Source organism: Leptopilina boulardi, unplaced genomic scaffold, assembly GCF_019393585.1.
Source record: "Leptopilina boulardi isolate dan_hultmark-lab unplaced genomic scaffold, ZJU_Lbou_2.1 LbouV2_281, whole genome shotgun sequence".
NCBI classification, from domain to species: domain Eukaryota; kingdom Metazoa; phylum Arthropoda; class Insecta; order Hymenoptera; family Figitidae; genus Leptopilina; species Leptopilina boulardi.
Genome location: NW_026137842.1, coordinates 758059 through 776578, shown reverse-complemented (window position 1 = coordinate 776578; position 18520 = coordinate 758059). Strand labels below are relative to the sequence as shown.

Sequence of the window (18520 nt, the reverse complement as noted above, 5' to 3'; positions counted from 1 at the left end):
ATATGTGTATACTTAAAAAATTTTGATTTTATACAATTCAATATTGTAGAAATGATAACATAAATTAATTCGTAATTTATTTATTTATTTATTTAACATATTTACGGGCAGTGCCCTTTCGTACAGTTGTACTCATAATAAAGGATTTGAAAATATAACAAAGTATAAAAATTAAGCGAAGATAACAATAGCTTAATCATAATTGTATACGAGTTCACGTAGCTTAGTAATAAACATGTTTAAAGAGATGCCGTAAAAATCCAAGTTTGTGCAAAACTGATTTGCCTCATTAGTTATTCTAGATATGACTGAATTTTGTCCATAATTTGTGACATGTAAAGTTTGATTCAGTAATATAGGATATCTAACCGGTTTCATAGGAACAAAAAAATTCATTAATGACAAAAGCGGAGGGCAATTTATAATGCCATTTATAATTTTAAAGAGAAAAAGCAAGTCGCCATACAAAAATCTTTGTTTAATTGATGGGATACGCAAAGTTCGTCGAAGGTCAGAATATTCATGACTGAAATAGTCAAAAGGCAAGCCAGCACGTCTCGCAATAAAACGTAAGAATCTATTTTGAATACGTTCAAGTTCAATTAGTAAAGAATCTTGATAAGGCTGCCAGATGAGAGAAGCAAATTCTATAATAGGTCTAACCAGTGAGAAAAAAAGTATTTTTAGAGCCAAAATATTTGTAAAAAAAGAAGTATTACGGATGACAAAGCCCAGGACTCTATTGGCTTTATTAATGGTTTGAAATACGTGTGTACTAAAATCCATGTTAGAAACTAATGTTACCCCAAGGTCACACACCGAGGTCACTCTAGAAATATCTACAGTACCAATTTTGTAACAATGCTCGAAAAATTTTTTCTGCCTAGTAAATGAGATAACATAACATTTTTTAATGTTTAAGAAAAGCTTATTTAAGATGGACCAATCAACAAGCCTACTAAGATCAGCCTGAAGATCAATACAGTCTTGTTCAGAAGTGATAGATTTGTATAACTTAAGGTCGTCGGCAAAAAGTTGAAATAAACTATGTTTGAATAAAGGGTGTATATCATTAATAAAGAGCAGAAAAAAGAGTGGACCCAGATGCGAACCCTGAGGAACACCAGAGGTTGCTAAAAAAATTTCCGAAAAATCATATTCAACGCGAACGGATAAAAATCTATCTGCGAGATAGCTCTCTATTCAGCAGATTACGTTTGAAGAGAAGCCAAGAGCCTCAAGCTTTGCCACCAGTATTGCGTGATCGACCTTATCAAAGGCTTTAGCGAAATCGGTATATATACAGTCGACTTGGGTTGATTTTTCAAGATTCGCAAATGTGAAGTTTGTAAACAAAGACATGTTAGTCAATACTGATCGGCGCCTCATAAAACCATGCTGCTCATCAATGATTAAATGTTCAGTTAATCTATAAAATTCGTCAAAAACTATATTTTCAAAAATTTTGGAAATAGAGCTGAGTATGACTATTGGTCTGTAGTTAGCTACATTCCTCTTATCACCATCTTTATGTACAGGAACAACAATACCTCTTTTCCATTCCAAAGGAAAAATATTGGTAGATAATGAACGATTAAATAATATATATAAAGGTTCAACAAAAACAGAGCAGCATGACCTTAAGAGGGACGGCGGAATATGATCGGGACCTGCTCCCTTATTAACGTTTAAGTTTTTTAATTTAGATAGTATTATGCTTTTGTTAATAAAGAAAGTATTGATATGACAAGAATTTATATAATCAAAATTTGCAGATGAAATATTAGTCGACGGAATTGTATATACAGAACTAAAATGCTTACGAAAACAGTTTGCAATGTCACAATTAGTATTCGCAGATAAGTCACCGAGATAAACATCTTTAGGGATACGTGAGTCGTGTTTAACAGTTTTAACGTAGTTCCAAAATTGCTTAGGATCGGAGATTACAGAATTCTCTACTTTGTGTATGTAATTTTTAAATGTTAATTTAGACAACGACTTGCATTTTTCTCGCAACCTAGAAAACTCAATGTAATCCAATGGATCATTTGTACATTTAAATTTACGATGAGCTATTTTTTTTAAGAAACACTAATCGTTTTAATTCGTGAGAAAACCATGACATAGAATTATCATTATGGATTCTCTTAATAGGAACGAATAGGTTAAATGCAGTATAAACATAATTATAAAAAGCCAAGACTGCGTTGTCTAATGATTCACTCTTTAATATAGAACTCCAATCAGCGTTACCTAGAAAAGTATGTATACTGCCTAAATTTGCCTTTGCAAAATCATATTTAAAATAATTAAATTCCGGGATCAAATTAACATTTTGTGTTAAAGCAGTATGTATAGTAAATATTAACGGGGGATGATAATTGTCGATTGGTAGGATAGGATCTAAGGATAATTCAAGGGAGTAATTTAAAGAATTATATAGAGCGAGGTCTAAAATAGAACCAGTAATGTTTACAAAAGAATTTACTTGAATTAAGTTTGAGTAATCTAAAGAATCAGATAAGCGATTTGCTATATTCTTGCAAATACTAGAAGATCCAGGATCCGGTACACATGATGGTCCATCTTTAGATGTTGAATTCCAACTCACATGTGGTAAGTTAAAGTCACCGATGATGCAAAAAATGGCTGTGGGATATAATATATATAGATCATCTAATATTGAGCAAAGGGTAGAGTAAATGAGTAAACTTGAATTTGGAGGAATATAAAAAGTACCAATAATATATGTATTTGAACTGTGGGTGAGTTTAATAAAAACATGCTCAATGGATATAATATTTGTTAAGACAAATGAAGCACGTAGCACTGAGTCACTAGCGATAAGCACTCCACCTCCACGCAAATAATCACTTGAGTCTCACTTCTGTCAAAACGAAAAATGTCATAATTAGATAGACCTAATTCTGAAGATTTAAAGGCAGTAGTAAGCCAGGTTTCTGTAAAAATTAAAATATTATGTGAATGCAATACAAAAGAATTTCTTAAAAGATTTATTTTTGTCCGTAGGCCTCTGACATTTTGATAATAAATGCTAATGTCAGACGAATTGACAGAAGAGGCAACTGGTAAACTAGATGGTGGGGGGTTGCGTGTGTTGAAATCTAATACACAGTCGCTATGAACAGTACGCGCAGAATCATAACTCGTATCAGACACAAGAGCGGATTTTACTGGTTTGACGCAGGTGGGGGTTTCCGCATTGGAACAATTTGGGGTATTCCACGACGATAAGAGATTCGCAAGCCGGTCTCTCCCTTCTCCTCTCGCTCCAACATTGACTGCTTGGCTGCTTTGTATTGCCTTGATTGTAGAGGGGTCTTGTCCCACGACAGAGATAGAGTCGATGGGAGAAACTGAGGGGGTGCTGAGTTTTTGTGTTTGTAATCTCTGTAGGCAGCTAACACCTTTGCAACACATATATAAATATACATATTGTAGATCAAATGAAGAATTATAAAAGCATTCAATTCTATTTAATATTTTATAAGTGTATTATATGTTTATAATATACTAGTGTTAGAGATTTAAATTTTACCGCGAATTTTGATTACCAATTTTGAACGCTAGAGTCAATTTAACGTAGAGTCAGATTAGATCGTCACATCGAGCGAAACAGATCGATCCTTTTGTCCGTGAGCGTGTTAACTAACTTTGAGCGAGATCGTTTATTTAAATCGAGTATTTCTAAAGACTTTAAGTTTCCAAATTATTCAACTCAGTGTATTCAAACTTTATTTTCTAATTTAAACCTTTATATTAAACACATTTTAAACATTTCAATTTCGGACCTTTTCACTGAACTTCTTTCCCTGTCCCATTATTAAATTTTGAGTAAAACCTTTAACACTAGTAAATTATATTTTGTTTTAAATTAAATAATAAACTTAAGAACTAAAAAAAACCTTACAGATCCTCACACAGCTGGTCGACATTGTTTATTACCAATTGGCGTTCTTCCGTAGCGGCTTGTTTACAACTGTCTTTTGCAATTTTTTCTAGTGCAGGCCCAACTTCCCTTTCATATCTTTTATACAAGTTTGTTGATATTAAAGGAATATTTAAACACGCTAGCACCTTATTTAGCGCCGTGTTTCCGATTCCTGAATGTACAGCTCCTGCATATTTAAAAAGTGAGGTTAGGTTAAGATTAAGATGATAAAGTAATTCACAAACCAGCAAATCTTACCTGAAACTGCTTTTGTATTCACGTCAGAGTGAGAGTGTGATTCCAGGGTTTTGTGGAATTTTCCAGTTGGAACTGATGTTTCTGTCAAACATTTTTGACAGCGGATGGTTAGAACTGAGTTTAGTCCAAAACACTTTTCACTTTGAATATCATTCAGGAAAATTGCTTCCTTGCACTTTATACACTTTAAATTTTTTGCTATGACGTCCAATTCAACAATTCGTCGACCAGGACAAATTTCTGTCACTTTATTTACGTCTACGTCTTTGACATTATTTAATTCATCGCAAAGTTGTTTTCCCCGAGTCATTTGGGCAAGAAAACTCGTCTTTTTGGTAAGAACGCTTTGTTTAATAAATTTGCCTTTGTATCTCAATTGTTTTTCCATCTTTTAAATTTTGATATTACATCTACACGCACTTTAAAACAAAAACTTTTATCTTTCACTGCGAAAAAATCTTTTAACAGAAGACGCCATTTGCAATCAAAAACTTGCGACGTTGCCATGATCGCTTTTCTAGACCGTGATATGTGTGTGTCTGTGTATATGAACTGAGATGCTTAATGTGTGAAACTGTACCTGCGCAAAAGTTTTATTTGAAACTCGCATGTTTTACTGTTTCCTAAGTACAGTGACTAGAAAAAACTTTTGAATGTTACCAGTCGTGTGAGTAATACCTTAAAAAAATCATTTTTTACAGCTAATTTAGTTTGTTATCAATATCATTGTATCGTCGTAAAGTACAGGGTTCAAGCTTTAATTTGACTCCTATAACAAGTCTCTAGCACGCTTGATTTACTCAGTAAAAATTTTCAAAAACTACCCAAAACGTGATATTTGGGACTTTTACCCCCACTTTTCTTAAAATCCTGACGTGATGGGAGGTTTTTGTTGCCACATTCGGATTCAGCGCACCAAAAACTACAGGAAATGATTTTTCGATCTCTGACAACAGAAATTTTTTTATTGCAGGCTTGTGTTATTTTTAAATTAAAAAATTATTTATTATTATATACAATTAAATTACTATTTAATTTTGAATTGGATTAAAAAAAATTCTACATAAGTTCCACATAGCACGACTTCTTGCTATGAGGTTACTGTAAGGATATCTGTAGGGTTTGTAAAGTTACCGTGTAACCCTACAGTAAACTTGAGGTCATTTTAAAACTTCCGCCATTACAGTAAGCTTAAACAGTAAAGCTAAGGTAAGCTTACACAGTAAGGTCGTGGTAAGTTTACATGGTAAGGTTGTGGTAAGCTTACACGGTAAGGTTGTTGTAAGCTTCCCGTAAGGTTACTGTAAGGTTGCTGTAAGGTTACTGTAAACATAGAGTAATATGAAAATATATTAAAAATAATTATTTTATAATATATATTATATTATAAATTTTTTTTTAAAAAAATTATATATTTGGTAAAGTACTTCATGAACCTCAATATGGTTTGTTCAATAAAATTTACTGCGCAGCTTTATGTTCCATAGAAAACTACTGCGCATAAATATTAATAAAATTTATTTATTAATAACATTCTATGTTTACAGTAACCTTACGGAAAGCTTACAACAACCTTACCGTGTAAGCTTACTGTAATGGCGGAAGTTTTAAGATGACCTCAAGTTACTGTAGGCTTACACGGTAACCTTACAAACCCTACAGATATCATTACAGTAACCTCACAGCAAGAAGTCGTGCTATGTGGGAGAACACTACTCGCAATTTTAACGAAAAAATCATGGGGGTACCGTAGAGGGTTTATTTATTATTCTCAAAAATTATAATATGTAAAATTTTATAAATAAAATAATTTTAATTAATTATTAATATAATATAATAAAATATCATTAATATAATATAATAGAGGAGATTAGGGAGTTTTGAAGCACGACCAAATGTAAAATTCAAAAATAAAAAAAAAAACCCTCTCAGGGATCCCTAGAAAAACATCTCCTTTAACAAATCCATTTTGATTCTTTTGTTTTAGATGATTCTATTGCGAGTTACAGTGAACACCGCAAAATAACTTTTTTTTGGGGAGCCAGAGGAAATGTACTGTCACGCGATCAATTTTCAATATTTTGCAATGAAACTTTGGTGAAATACTGTTCAAATGTTGTACTATTATATAAAAATTTAATAAATATATTAACTCTTTCTGTATAGCCACAAAAAATTCGTAAAAATATGCATTTTTTTCATGGAATTAACCTTACCCCCCCCCCTTAAAAAATGTTGACAATAGGTAAGAGCTGTCAAAACACTACTAGGCGATATCTGAGATCGTGCTTCGCAACTCCTCAGACTCCCCAATTAATATTATTATTAATTTATTTAATAATTAATTTTTATAAACAAGTTGTAATTCTTTTACACCAAGCAAGCGAAATGTCAATACACAAAATCCTAGCACAGCTATCCAGTTACTAGAATTATTGTAGCGCCATCACCATGACAAGCATAGGAATATAATTTCGAGCAGCACTGGACAGTGCCATTAAAATAAATAAACAGCTTTGAGTCGTGCAAATATCAAGTTTAACTTGAAATTTTTTCCAAGAATTTTGGTTAGCCACTATGCAGTAATTTACTAGTTTAGCTAGAATAGGCCGTCACGAAAAAACTATCCAGTTACTTGACTAATTCTAGTGGTGCCATTACAAATTTCTACTAGTGTTAAATATTAAATAAAAGAAAATAAGTTATTCTTTTTTAAGGTCCCAACCCTGGTCCTGGAAATCAAATTGTTAATCCTGGTGGTGGTGGGACAGTCTTTCCAGGAGGAATGCAGGGTGCATTAAGCGATGTTGCTAGCATGGCCATAGGGTTTCCTTGGTCTAATTGTGCTCGAGGAAAACCGCGAAGAGGTATGATGAGGAGAGCAGTATTTTCTGATTTACAAAGACGAGGACTTGAAAAAAAGTTTCTGCAACAGAAGTACATAAGTAAACCTGATCGTAAAAAACTTGCTGAAAAACTTGGTCTTAAAGATTCGCAGGTAAGCATATATTTATTGAAAAAAATACAATTTAAAATAAAATACTAGGACCAATCAACACGATAACTTGCAGTAAGCAGCAAGCTTGCCGTGCAAGTTGTGCAAGATTGCAGTGCAAACATATAGCCAGTTTGGTAGTTAAGCAAGCTTGCAGCAAACTTGCAAAAAGCTTGCTGCAAGCTTGTATAATATGAAAAAAATTTTGTTTAGAAATAAAACAAACAATTTGTTTTTAAATGAATGTAAAGGGCACCCCTCTTTGGAGGTTAAAACATTTTTTGCGCAGCCGTAGGAGCTTCCGTTTATAACTGCACACCGTGTTAATTTTTTCAAACTTGGAGTGAGCTTGCCGTAAGAGGACATTTTGTTACTTACACCAAACTTGCTGCATGTTTTAACTGCAATCTTGCACAACTTGCACAGCAAGCTTCCTGAAAGTTTGTGTGTTGATTGGATGAGTGAGATATTTAGTCTCTGGGAAGTGCGCTACAGATCGTTAGGGGGCCGGCTTCCGAAACACCTGGCGCCTGTCGGGGTTTTCCCCTATTATACTATTGTATAGAATTTCGCAAATTCGTGACCACGCTTGCTCAAAAAATAATGAACCGATTTTGCTGAAATTTTGTGTGCCTCTTTTATACATAAATATCTAGTCTTTAATAGAAGGATTTTTTATGAAAAACTCTTTACAGCAGAAAAACCACTGTTTTTATTAGTAAAAATCGAAAAGTTGAGTTTGCCAATTTGTCAAAAATAAATTTTTTTTAATCCTTCGAGTAAAGACTACAATATCTAATAATTTAAATAAATTTTTTTTGGAAATAAATTTTCATTATTACCAACGCTTTTAGCTAATCTACCTTTCTTGATAGATACTTCCACAAACTTTCTCTAATTCAATAAAATTTGCATATATTATCAAATTATTCTTCTCCGGACAGCAAGAGAAAAGTTATATATACATTAGGATATGGAGTCTACAGACTATTGAAAATCCTTGTACAAGAAAATGTACATGTTCAGCAACTGAACTTGTACCTGTTAGGGGCCATCCATAAATTACGTTACCACTTCTTCATTCTTTTTAGACCCCCTCCCCCCCTCGTTACCCTTGCGTTAAATGCATTTTTTTAAGATTTTTTGACCCCCTCCCCCTCCAAAATAGGTAACGTAGTTTATAGACAGCCCCTTATGGTGAGGACATGTACAAGAAAATGTACAATTTTATCACCTGACTTTAGAACAAGTTCTTGTATCAGAACTTGCACAAGATCTTGTACCTGAAAATATATATTTAATATTTGTATAAAAAAATGTACATGTCTTGTACATACTATTGTGCAGGTTCATGTACAAGTACTTACACATGAAACTCTTTAACTATGCATGCTAAAAATTATTGCACAGCTGTAAAGTCCTAAGAAAACTACTACGCAACCTTTAAAGTTTTTAATTTTTACTAAACGAAGGCATAAAAGAACCTGCACAAAAATATGTACATTTTCTTGTATAAAAATATTACTCATACCAAAGTATGAACGGTACTAATAAGTTCCAGGGCCCGTGAAGATTAAACTTCATCCGGATCACTGTGTAATATTACATTATTTAGAAAAAATTATAAATATTAAATACAACAAATCACGAGAAAAAATCACAAAAATAAATTACAAAAGTAAATCAATCAATAGAATGTCAATACAAAATTAAGTTAACAATAAAATAATAAAAGACAAATATAAAATGTATAATAAAATATTTTAATTCAATTTTCAATTATGACTCGAGTCAATTAAATATCTCAATATCTACAAAATTGTTGCCCGCGTTAACACTATAGCATTCAACATTCACACATAAAGTTTTCGGACAAAAAGTAGAAGTTGAGTCGAATAAATGCATAAAATATTGAAAAGAACAATAAATAACATAGTAAAAATACTCAAACTTTCCAATTTGGTTGCAAGTCAGAATCGGCGTGGGTTCGGAGACGGCTTGGGCTCTGAGGTAGTTTCAATATAGATGAGGCTAATCAATTTTCCTCCGTTAATTACGTTTTGACGACGAAATGCGGAATCCTTCTTTTAATCTGTCTTTCTCTCGTTTGAAAAAACCGCCCTTCTAGCTCTCCACATTAGAACCCGATTAGCGCCCTGATCGACTTAATTTCCGACCATTATCACATAAAGCGCCACACTTGAGGTCTTACGGTATCGGACTTCGCATATGGCACGGAATTTCCTTCATAATTTTGCAAAGTAAAATGAGGCAGAGAGCTAGAGGGGCGACTATTTAGTATCGCGATTTTTCCCAACCCAGCCGATTCCACGAACCCACTACGCGTTTCTCCGAAATACATAAATATTCGCCGAAGTTTGTCGATTTTAACGAAACAAACGAGTTGCCTAAATACAGGCGGATCAACTCCTATTTATAATTCAATAATTTCTCTACAACTGGGTTGGACTCTCGGTGGCAGTGGTTAATAGCCCAAATCGCTTTGGTTAGAGGCTGATTGAAGTTGACGATTCTTTAGGTGCTTTAGCACTATAGAAGTCGCTCTACATTCTAGGTCTCGATGTAATAATTGCGGTCTCAGCTCGGGAAGCGGTCTGCATATCCGTTAATAGGGATTGGAAAGGTCCCGGCCCAAACCGAAGGTTTGCAAGGTCCTTACCAGCCTTGTGGGAATCGGTAAATGAGCAGAACATCAGGTTCATCGATGGTCGCCGAGCAAATCTTGGCCCCGCGATTGTGGCTATACGTGTACAGGGAGATCCTGCACGTAAAACTACTAGGCTATGTATACAAATATTTAATAAATTTACTTGAAAAACTGATAATTTTCGTTATATGTGACTATGTCTCTATCTATGTGTTTTTATGCTCACATTACAGGAAAAATTAAGCAAAATTGGAATTTTTCCACATGCCTTTACACTTTAACCCCTTAAATTTTAGGTTTAAGGGTACGGAACCCTCGGTTTTAATGCGAGTGTAACTCGCACTTGTCCGATTTTTTCTCTTTGTGCCGATATCGTCGAAACTATAATTGAAAAATTGATTAAAAAAATGCCAAAAAGAAGACATAGAGATCATTCTCCTACTGATGATAATGAAAAACATAAATTATTGAAAAGAATAAAAGCACTAGAAAAGAAAATTTCAGAAGCAGAAAAAGATAAACAGCACAGTGAGTATATAAAGATATTATAACCTCAAAAAGAAAACGTCTTTTATGAACGAAGTGACAAGTTGATTTTTTTTTCTGGAATATATAATGACCAAAATTTCTAATCATTTAATGAATAGAAAATAAAATTAAAATGGTCAAATGAGCAAAATATTATGGCCATGAGTGTGTTTCTCAGTTCAACTGATTAACCAAAAAATTATTCGTCACATTGAAGTTCAACTACTTTGTGTACCACAATAAATATTGTAATTATACAATGATTATAAAATAAATATAAGTAGTAATAATTTACTAAAAATAAATATTATGAATACATTTTTCAGTTAATATGTTTAACTTCAATGCTCTCACACTGTGGTTTCAACCGCTTTGTGTACATTACAAATTAGTAAACCATTTTAATATCGTTCAACGGTTTTAAATAGTTAGTAATTTATTAACCTTTTCTAAAAAATGCTTATTTTAGGCAGACGTAGTCGTCATTCGAGCCGCTCATCGTCAAGTAAATCGTCTCGTAAAAAGTCTCGTAAATCGTCCAGTAGATCAAGAAGCCGATCTCATAGAAGGTACTACGACTATTATGATGGTGATGATTATTATGACAACAATAATGATGATAATTATGACGATAATTATTTGGAAAATTGATACAACAATCGTTCACGTACAGTTAGTAGATCGACATCAAGAGATCGAGAAAATTTTAATGCTTTTTCAGAATTAGAGAAAAATTCCCCAATACGTCGCTCACCAACCGTGGAAAGACAAATTTCACACGAAAAAACAGACGAAAAAAGGGAAAAAAGTAATAACGATAAGGAATCTAAGTCGGAAACAGAAAATGCTCATAAAGATTTAGATGACGAGACTTTAAAAATTTTTGGTGAGCGCTTAATGGCAGATCGAGTTTTAGCACCTGCAGTTCATCCTCATCTAGCAGATATTTAGTTGGAAATTATTAAAAAAGGGCTTCCTTTAGAAGAACGAAAAAAGATTTTGAAAAAATTTCCTCCACCAGAAAATTGTACGTTAATGGATCCTCCAAAGCTTAATTTGGAAGTTAAAGCAGTAGTAGACAATACAATTGTGAAAAGGGATGAGAGGATTATTGAAAAACAAGAAAAAATTGTTGCTTCACTTGCAGCGTTAGGACGAACGATAGATTTAATGTTGACATTAAATCCACCAGACAGGGCTAAATATTTAGAACCCCTTAACTTTGTTATGAGACTGTTAACAGACTTACTACATGACGAGACCGAAATTCGAAGAAATTTAATTCTAAAAAACATAAAAGCGTCATTTAAAGATGTGCTTAAAGATCTTCCACCAGATAGTTTTTTGTTCGGTTCAAATTTGTCGGAAAAAATCAAAGCTGCCAAGGTATTAAAAAATTCGACAAAAGATTTGGTGATACCTCAAAGGTCTAACTCTGAAAAAGAGAAAAATTCAAAAAACTACAGCGGCCCGCCTCTACGGAAATCTTTCAGACGGAACTTCAACTCGAGGGGTGGCGGGCAAACACGTCCTTACAGTCGGGGACACAGACAGTTTCCTCGCAACAAAGTTCCGTATACGAAGCGGAATCAACCAGAATAGAAGAAAAAGAATTAAAGGTAGGTAAAATTGCCGGAAGATTATCCCTTTTTATAACAAAATGGGAGGCTTTAACCTCATATGAAACCATCTTGAGTTGGATTGAAGGTTACAAAATACCTTTTTATTCTAATGTTGTCCAAACACAGATACCGACTGAAACTTGTTGGTCTTCGCAAGAACGACAAGCAATTAAAGTACAATTAGCTCAGTTGAGTAAAATAGGTGCAGTACAAAAATGTGAACCTGTGGCGCAACAGTTTATTTCAAAAATTTTCATTGTCCCCAAACCAGACGGATCTTATCGATTAATTCTCAATGTAAAAAATTTAAATACATTTATAAAAACGGTTCATTTTAAATTAGAAGACGGTAAGATTGTTAAGCAATTAATAAGTCAAGATTGCTTTATGGCATCTATTGACTTAAAAGATGCGTATCATTTAATTCGTGTTAAAACATCTGATAGAATTTTTTTGAGATTTCTGTTTGAAGGTAATTTATATGAGTATACTTGCTTGCCCTTCGGACTCAACACAGCTCCATTTACGTTTACTAAGTTGATGAAACCCTTAATATCTAAATTAAGGGAAAAAGGGTTTTTATCGGTTATATACCTTGACGATATTTTACTGTTTGGTCTTACGTATTCGAAGTGCCTAGAAAACGTCAAGGAAACACGCCGGTTACTCGAAGAATCAGGATTCGTTGTTAATAAAAAATGAGCCAATTAATTCCGTCTAAAACATGCAAATTTCTTGGATTTAATTACAATTCTAGTCAGATGACTATTGAACTACCGGAAGATAAAAAAGAAAAAATTCAAAATCAAATTGAGAAATTTGCAAATAAAAGAAAATGCGTTATTCGAGAATTTGCAGCTTTAATAGATGTTTTAGGTTCATGCTGTGCAACCTTGAAATATGGCTGGGTGCATATGAAAACCTTTGAGAGGTGAAAATTTTAGCTCTGCAAGAAAATCAAGGTGATTTCGAAGCATACATGAAACTTCCTGAAGAATTAGATTCTTACTTTCAGTGGTGGAAGTTAAATATAGACAAAGCTGTTTGTCCAATCACGCAATTCAAGGCTGTAATAGAGATATTTTCCGATGCTTCACGATCAGGATGGGGTGTATACTGCAATGGCCAACGTTCCCATGGACATTGGAATGAAGATGAAAAAAGTAGTCATATTAATTATTTGGAGCTTTTATCAGCTTTCTTTGGCCTCAAGTGTTTTTCCGCCGAATTAAGAAACTGCGATGTGCTATTAAGAATTGATAACACTACCGCCATCTCTTATATAAACAAAATGGGCGGAATTCAATTTCCAAAATTAGGGAATTTGGCAAGAACAATTTGGACTTGGTGTGAGCAAAGAAAGATCTGGATCTTCGCTTCCTATATACGCTCTAAAGATAACACTGAAGCTGATTTAGAATCAAGACGACTTGATCCAGAGACTGAGTATTCCTTGTCCCAGTCAGCATTTCAAGAAATTATCGAAACATTCGGAAGACCGGAAATTGACTTATTTGCCACGAGAATTAATGCAAAATGCTCAAAGTATGTTTCTTGGATGAGAGATCCAGGATCGGTAGCAGTCGATTCTTTTACGATTGAGTGGAATAAATATTTTTTTTATGCGCTTCCACTATTTGCAATAATCCTACGCGTGTTACGTAAAATTAAAAATGAAGGTGCAAGAGGTATACTTGTTGTCCCGAATTGGCCAGCTCAAGCTTGGTTTCCTCTATTTACTGCCTTGTTAGACTGTAAACCAATTTATTTCAAGCCTAATATTAATCTTTTACGTTCTTTTGATAGGCAAGAAAATCCGTTGTGGAAGAGGATTACCCTGGTTGCAGGAACGTTATCCGGGAGGCGCTAAGATTTCGAAAAGTTCCCGAAGAGTCAATCACAATAATGATTTCTTCGTTGACAGAATCGTCCATTAAGCAATATAATACTTGTTTGAAAAAATGGTGGAGATTTTGCTATCACGAGATGGTAAACCCATATGAGTGTGAGATTTCGCAAGTTCTAAAATTCCTGACACAAGAATATCAGAGTGGTGCTTCGCATGGAACTATTAACAGTTGTCGATCAGCGATTTCTCTATTACAAGGCCCTGGCATAGGTGATGACCCGCAGGTTAAAAGGTTATTAACAGGTATTTCGAAATTAAGACCCGGAAGGCCTAAATATGATTCTACATGGGATCCGCAAATAGTTTTGAATCATTTTATCGAATGGGGTTTAAATGATTCCCTATCATTAAAGAAACTTACACTTAAATTAGTTACATTGTTAGCGTTAATAGCAGGACAAAGGATGCAGACTCTCTCGTTAATTAACATTAAAAATATTGTAAAAAACCCGGATTTCATTGAAATTAAGATTCCTTCCACAATTAAGACAACAAGCGCCAAGAGAATTCAACCAACGCTTAATATTCCATATTATACCGAAAACAAGATTATTTGTCCAGCTTTAACTTTAGAGAAATATCTACAAAAAACGGAGGAATTACGTCAAGATCACAGCATGCTGTTCATTGGTATCAAAAAACCGCATAAGCAAGTTTCCAGCCAAACAATAAGTAGATGGATAAAAGAAACCTTGTCGGATAGCGGAGTGTATACCACAACTTTTGATGCCTATAGTACACGCCATGCATCTACTAAAAGGGAAAAAAGAAATGGTTTAAGTGTAGATATTATTAAAAAGGCTGCAGGTTGGACGGAAAGTTCAAAAACATTCGCTATGTTTTATGATCGCTCTTTAGTAAAGGACAAAACTTTATTTGCAAAATCTGTTTTGAGTACAGCTACATAATTTCTTCTTTTTTTGGTTTAACAGACAAAACTCTGTTTTTCTTTTTGTTCTATTAAAATAAACAAAAAATTCGTTCTGTAACATCAATAAAATTTTTCCTGCCGTTTAACTTTAAACAACTACAATTGATCTTGAGGAAGAGGCGCGTAATACAATTATAAGATTAAACGAACTTACCTGTAAGTGAAGTTCTATCTTCATTGTATGAAGCGCCTCTTTAATCTTATAATTCTGGTGTTGAAATAGTACATTTTCTTGTACATGTTCTCACCAGAAAAGGTACAAGTTCAGCTGCTAAACATGTATATTTTCTTGTACATGGATTTCCAATAAGGCAATCAAAAAATCTTTAAATTCTAACCTTGATCGTAAATGCATTTTTATTAATAAGTGCGAATCAAAATATGGGTGATTTTCCAAAAACCGGTCACTTTCAAGGAGTTAAAACTTTTTTTTAAAGTGATTATTAATTGTATTTCTTTTATTAATTTCTATTTCTAGGGATCAAAAGAAATTATATGTCAAGTGATGAAGTTACAAAATTATTTTAAAGGCATTTAACTTTAATTCATCGAAACAGTACTTTTAGTAGCACAGTAGAAATGACATGTGTCAAAAATAAACAAAAGAACTAACCTCAATCACAATCTGACAAACTGATTTATTTTTATTGTATTTTAAATTGTATTTAATTAAACGTATAAAGCGTAGAAAAATTTAAAGTTTATTACTTGTTTCAAGTACATTTTCAGGCACGGTTAAATTTTTTCTTGCTTCGCACATATTGCATGAAAATGTCTCTGCATGACAATGGAAATTTTTACAAAATCCATTTGTACACTTTTTAAACAAAAGCAAGTATAAAATGGCTTGGAATAAAGTTCTGCCTTTTCAAGCTTTAAGTTTTCAACAGTTTTTTTTTAATATATATGTTATCGGCAAAACCCGAATTGCTTAGGCATTTCGGGTTTTGCCTTTGATTTTAGGAAATATTCATATTCGTATGCATTTCCTGCTCTGCGATGAACTTCTTTTTGCAATTATCAAATTCTGACCTCAAAAAGTTATTACTGTTGAATATGATAGAATGAATATCTATGTAATATATAAAAGCATATCGATGCCATTTTCCAAAAAATGCATTTTTTAAAACGGATACGTATTTCGCTAGATTTTGAGCTGCAGAAACTAATGTTTTTCTTTATTTTCATCTAGTTCAAATCGAGCTCTGAGATGAATGAAGCCGTAGCCTAAGCGCCGAAGGCGCGAGGGCGATTCGCATTGCTCGACAAGAGCTAAAAATGAAGTCCTCTCCGTAAATCGTTCCTTCCCCATATCACGCAACATATTTTTTATCACGAATGCATGATTTCGACAGTTTTGCACCCCGTCGAGCGAGTTTAAACTTCAGGTTTTTTGAGTCGGTGCAAAACACAAATATTAAATGTCATCTTTAAATGTTTCACTATCAGAAATCGTCATTTTTACGATTTTTTTAAAAATTTTAAGCACTTTTGATAAAAGTATTTAACTCAACTTGAAGAATATATGAAGATAATTGCCAACGACATCCCGATTAGTATATCCAGCAGACATGCGGGTACTGTCTAACTGAAAACATTGACCTGCGTACGCCGGTATGGAGCATGCGCACAGCAACAACGACTGACTGCAAAGTGTGTATAAATGATTTGTTTTATGTTTGTGATTTCACGTTTTTACTCACTAGAGTATTATTAATTTAAACGCACTCGAGCACGCCGCTCGAAAAGCTGGAGTTTAAGCTCGCTCGGTGGGGCGTAAAAATGACAAAATCGTGCATGTGTTATAAAAAATTTATTTATGTTAGAGATAACCATCAGTGTCTAACACTATGGTATATTCCAATCATTAACAAGGTGATCACATCCATCATCATTAGATTCAATATCTTTATCAGAATCATCATAAGATAATTTTACATCGGGTTGTAAAATATCATCTGTAATTTTTGTTTCTAAATTACTATATGGTTTTTTTTTTTGCCCTTTGATAATTTATAATTTTTCAATTTAGAAAAAAATCGGGCAAGAGCGAGTTGCACTTGCTCTAAAACCGAAGGTTCCATACACCAATAAAAACTCGATAATTTGTTAGGGAGGGCTAAAATGCTTTTATTCGGCATTAAAAATAGTTAGTTTCGTATCAAGGGTGCAAAACAGGTGATTGTGGCACAGGCGAGATTTAGGAAACCGAGGGGATTCGAAGCGCCCGAGGCGAAGCCAAGGGCGCTTCGAATCGCCGAGGTTCCCTAAATCTCGCCTAAGCCACAATCACCTATTTTGCACCCTTGATACGAACGTACCTGTTTGTCCTGCCTGGACGAAAAGTATGTCGTTTGAGGGCACGACTGTTCTGAAAAGTACAGATAAAAATACAAGAAAAAAATAATTATACAGCTCTGTATTTTAAGAAAATAGTTTTATTGCAGTTATAGAAACAGTAATTCAAGTATTTAGAAGAATTGTTTATAACTTAATTTAATCGTTAATGACTTTTAAGATCGAAAAAAATTATCTATACCGCTTTCAGTTTTATATCCCTTCTGATATAAATTAAATTACTAGACAAAAAGTATAAGTTGCATAAGTGTGTGTGTATGTATGTGTGCGAATATAATACTGTAATATATTATAAACAGTAAAATTCCATTAGGCCTTCTTGACCAAAAGAAGCGGGCGTAAAAGTACTTTTACGCCCGCTTGCCTAACCCCGAGCGACAATGAGATACTTTGGGCCCGCTTAAAGTGCCCGAAATGACATACTTTTCGGGCAGGTAGGACAAAAAAATTATTTCTTTCTTACTAACTTATAACCGTAATCTCCATTCGCGTTCGCTATATTTTTCGTGTAATCTACACTTAAAAATACACATGTATACTAATTTGTATTTTCTCAGGTCTAAATTTGTAGAAGTTAAGAGGGGGGCAGGGTAATTTTTGGGGATTTAAAAAAATTGATTTCTTTTCTTTATAACTTTTAACCGTGACTTCCAATAGTGTTGGATATACTTTTCTTGTAATGTACATGTAATTATACTTATGTGTACAAAATTTTAGCTCAATACTGCAAAATTCAATCATATGTGCTATATTTTTTCTGTAATCAACACATAATTATACATATTCTTACCAATTTTTAGCTTACTAGGTTCAAAATTGTAAAAGTTCAGGGGAGCTAAATTGCTTCACTTTAACATTTTTCAATCAACAATTTTTTCTTTTCTTAATAACTTGTAATTGTAACCACTAATCGTTTTATCTATATATTTTTTGTTATCTACACATAAAAAAATACATAAAGGGGGTCACAAGTGAAGTGATCAAGGTTCAAAAAATTTTTTTCTCCGATCACGATTAAACTTGAGGCATTTGTAGTACTCATAGATGTTAATCTCAAACAAATGTTGACGGATCGCTCTGAAATTTTTCATGCTAATTCTACTTACTAATACCAAAAATCCGACACAAGGATTTCCAAAAATATCCACACAAGCTTTTTTTAGGAATATTTTTTCAAAAAGTCAAAAATACATTTTTTGATAAAAAAAGTTCACGAGAAGAATTGTCAGCCAGGACGTGTATCGCCTATAAGGGAGTAATTGCGTTTCCTCTTTTAGAGTTAACTAGTCGAGATCT

At 33.5% G+C, this 18520-nt stretch overlaps 1 protein-coding gene across 2 annotated transcripts in view; it reads left to right on the top strand.

The window, feature by feature from the left end:
* LOC127282122 (uncharacterized) overlaps positions 1 to 18520 on the top strand; it is a 184259-nt gene that overhangs the window by 121838 nt on the left and 43901 nt on the right. For both annotated transcript variants that reach the window (XM_051306207.1, XM_051306206.1), the window contains one exon: positions 6931 to 7211. In XM_051306207.1, the coding sequence (XP_051162164.1) occupies positions 6931 to 7211 (281 nt within the window). The remainder of the gene's footprint in view (positions 1 to 6930; positions 7212 to 18520) is intronic.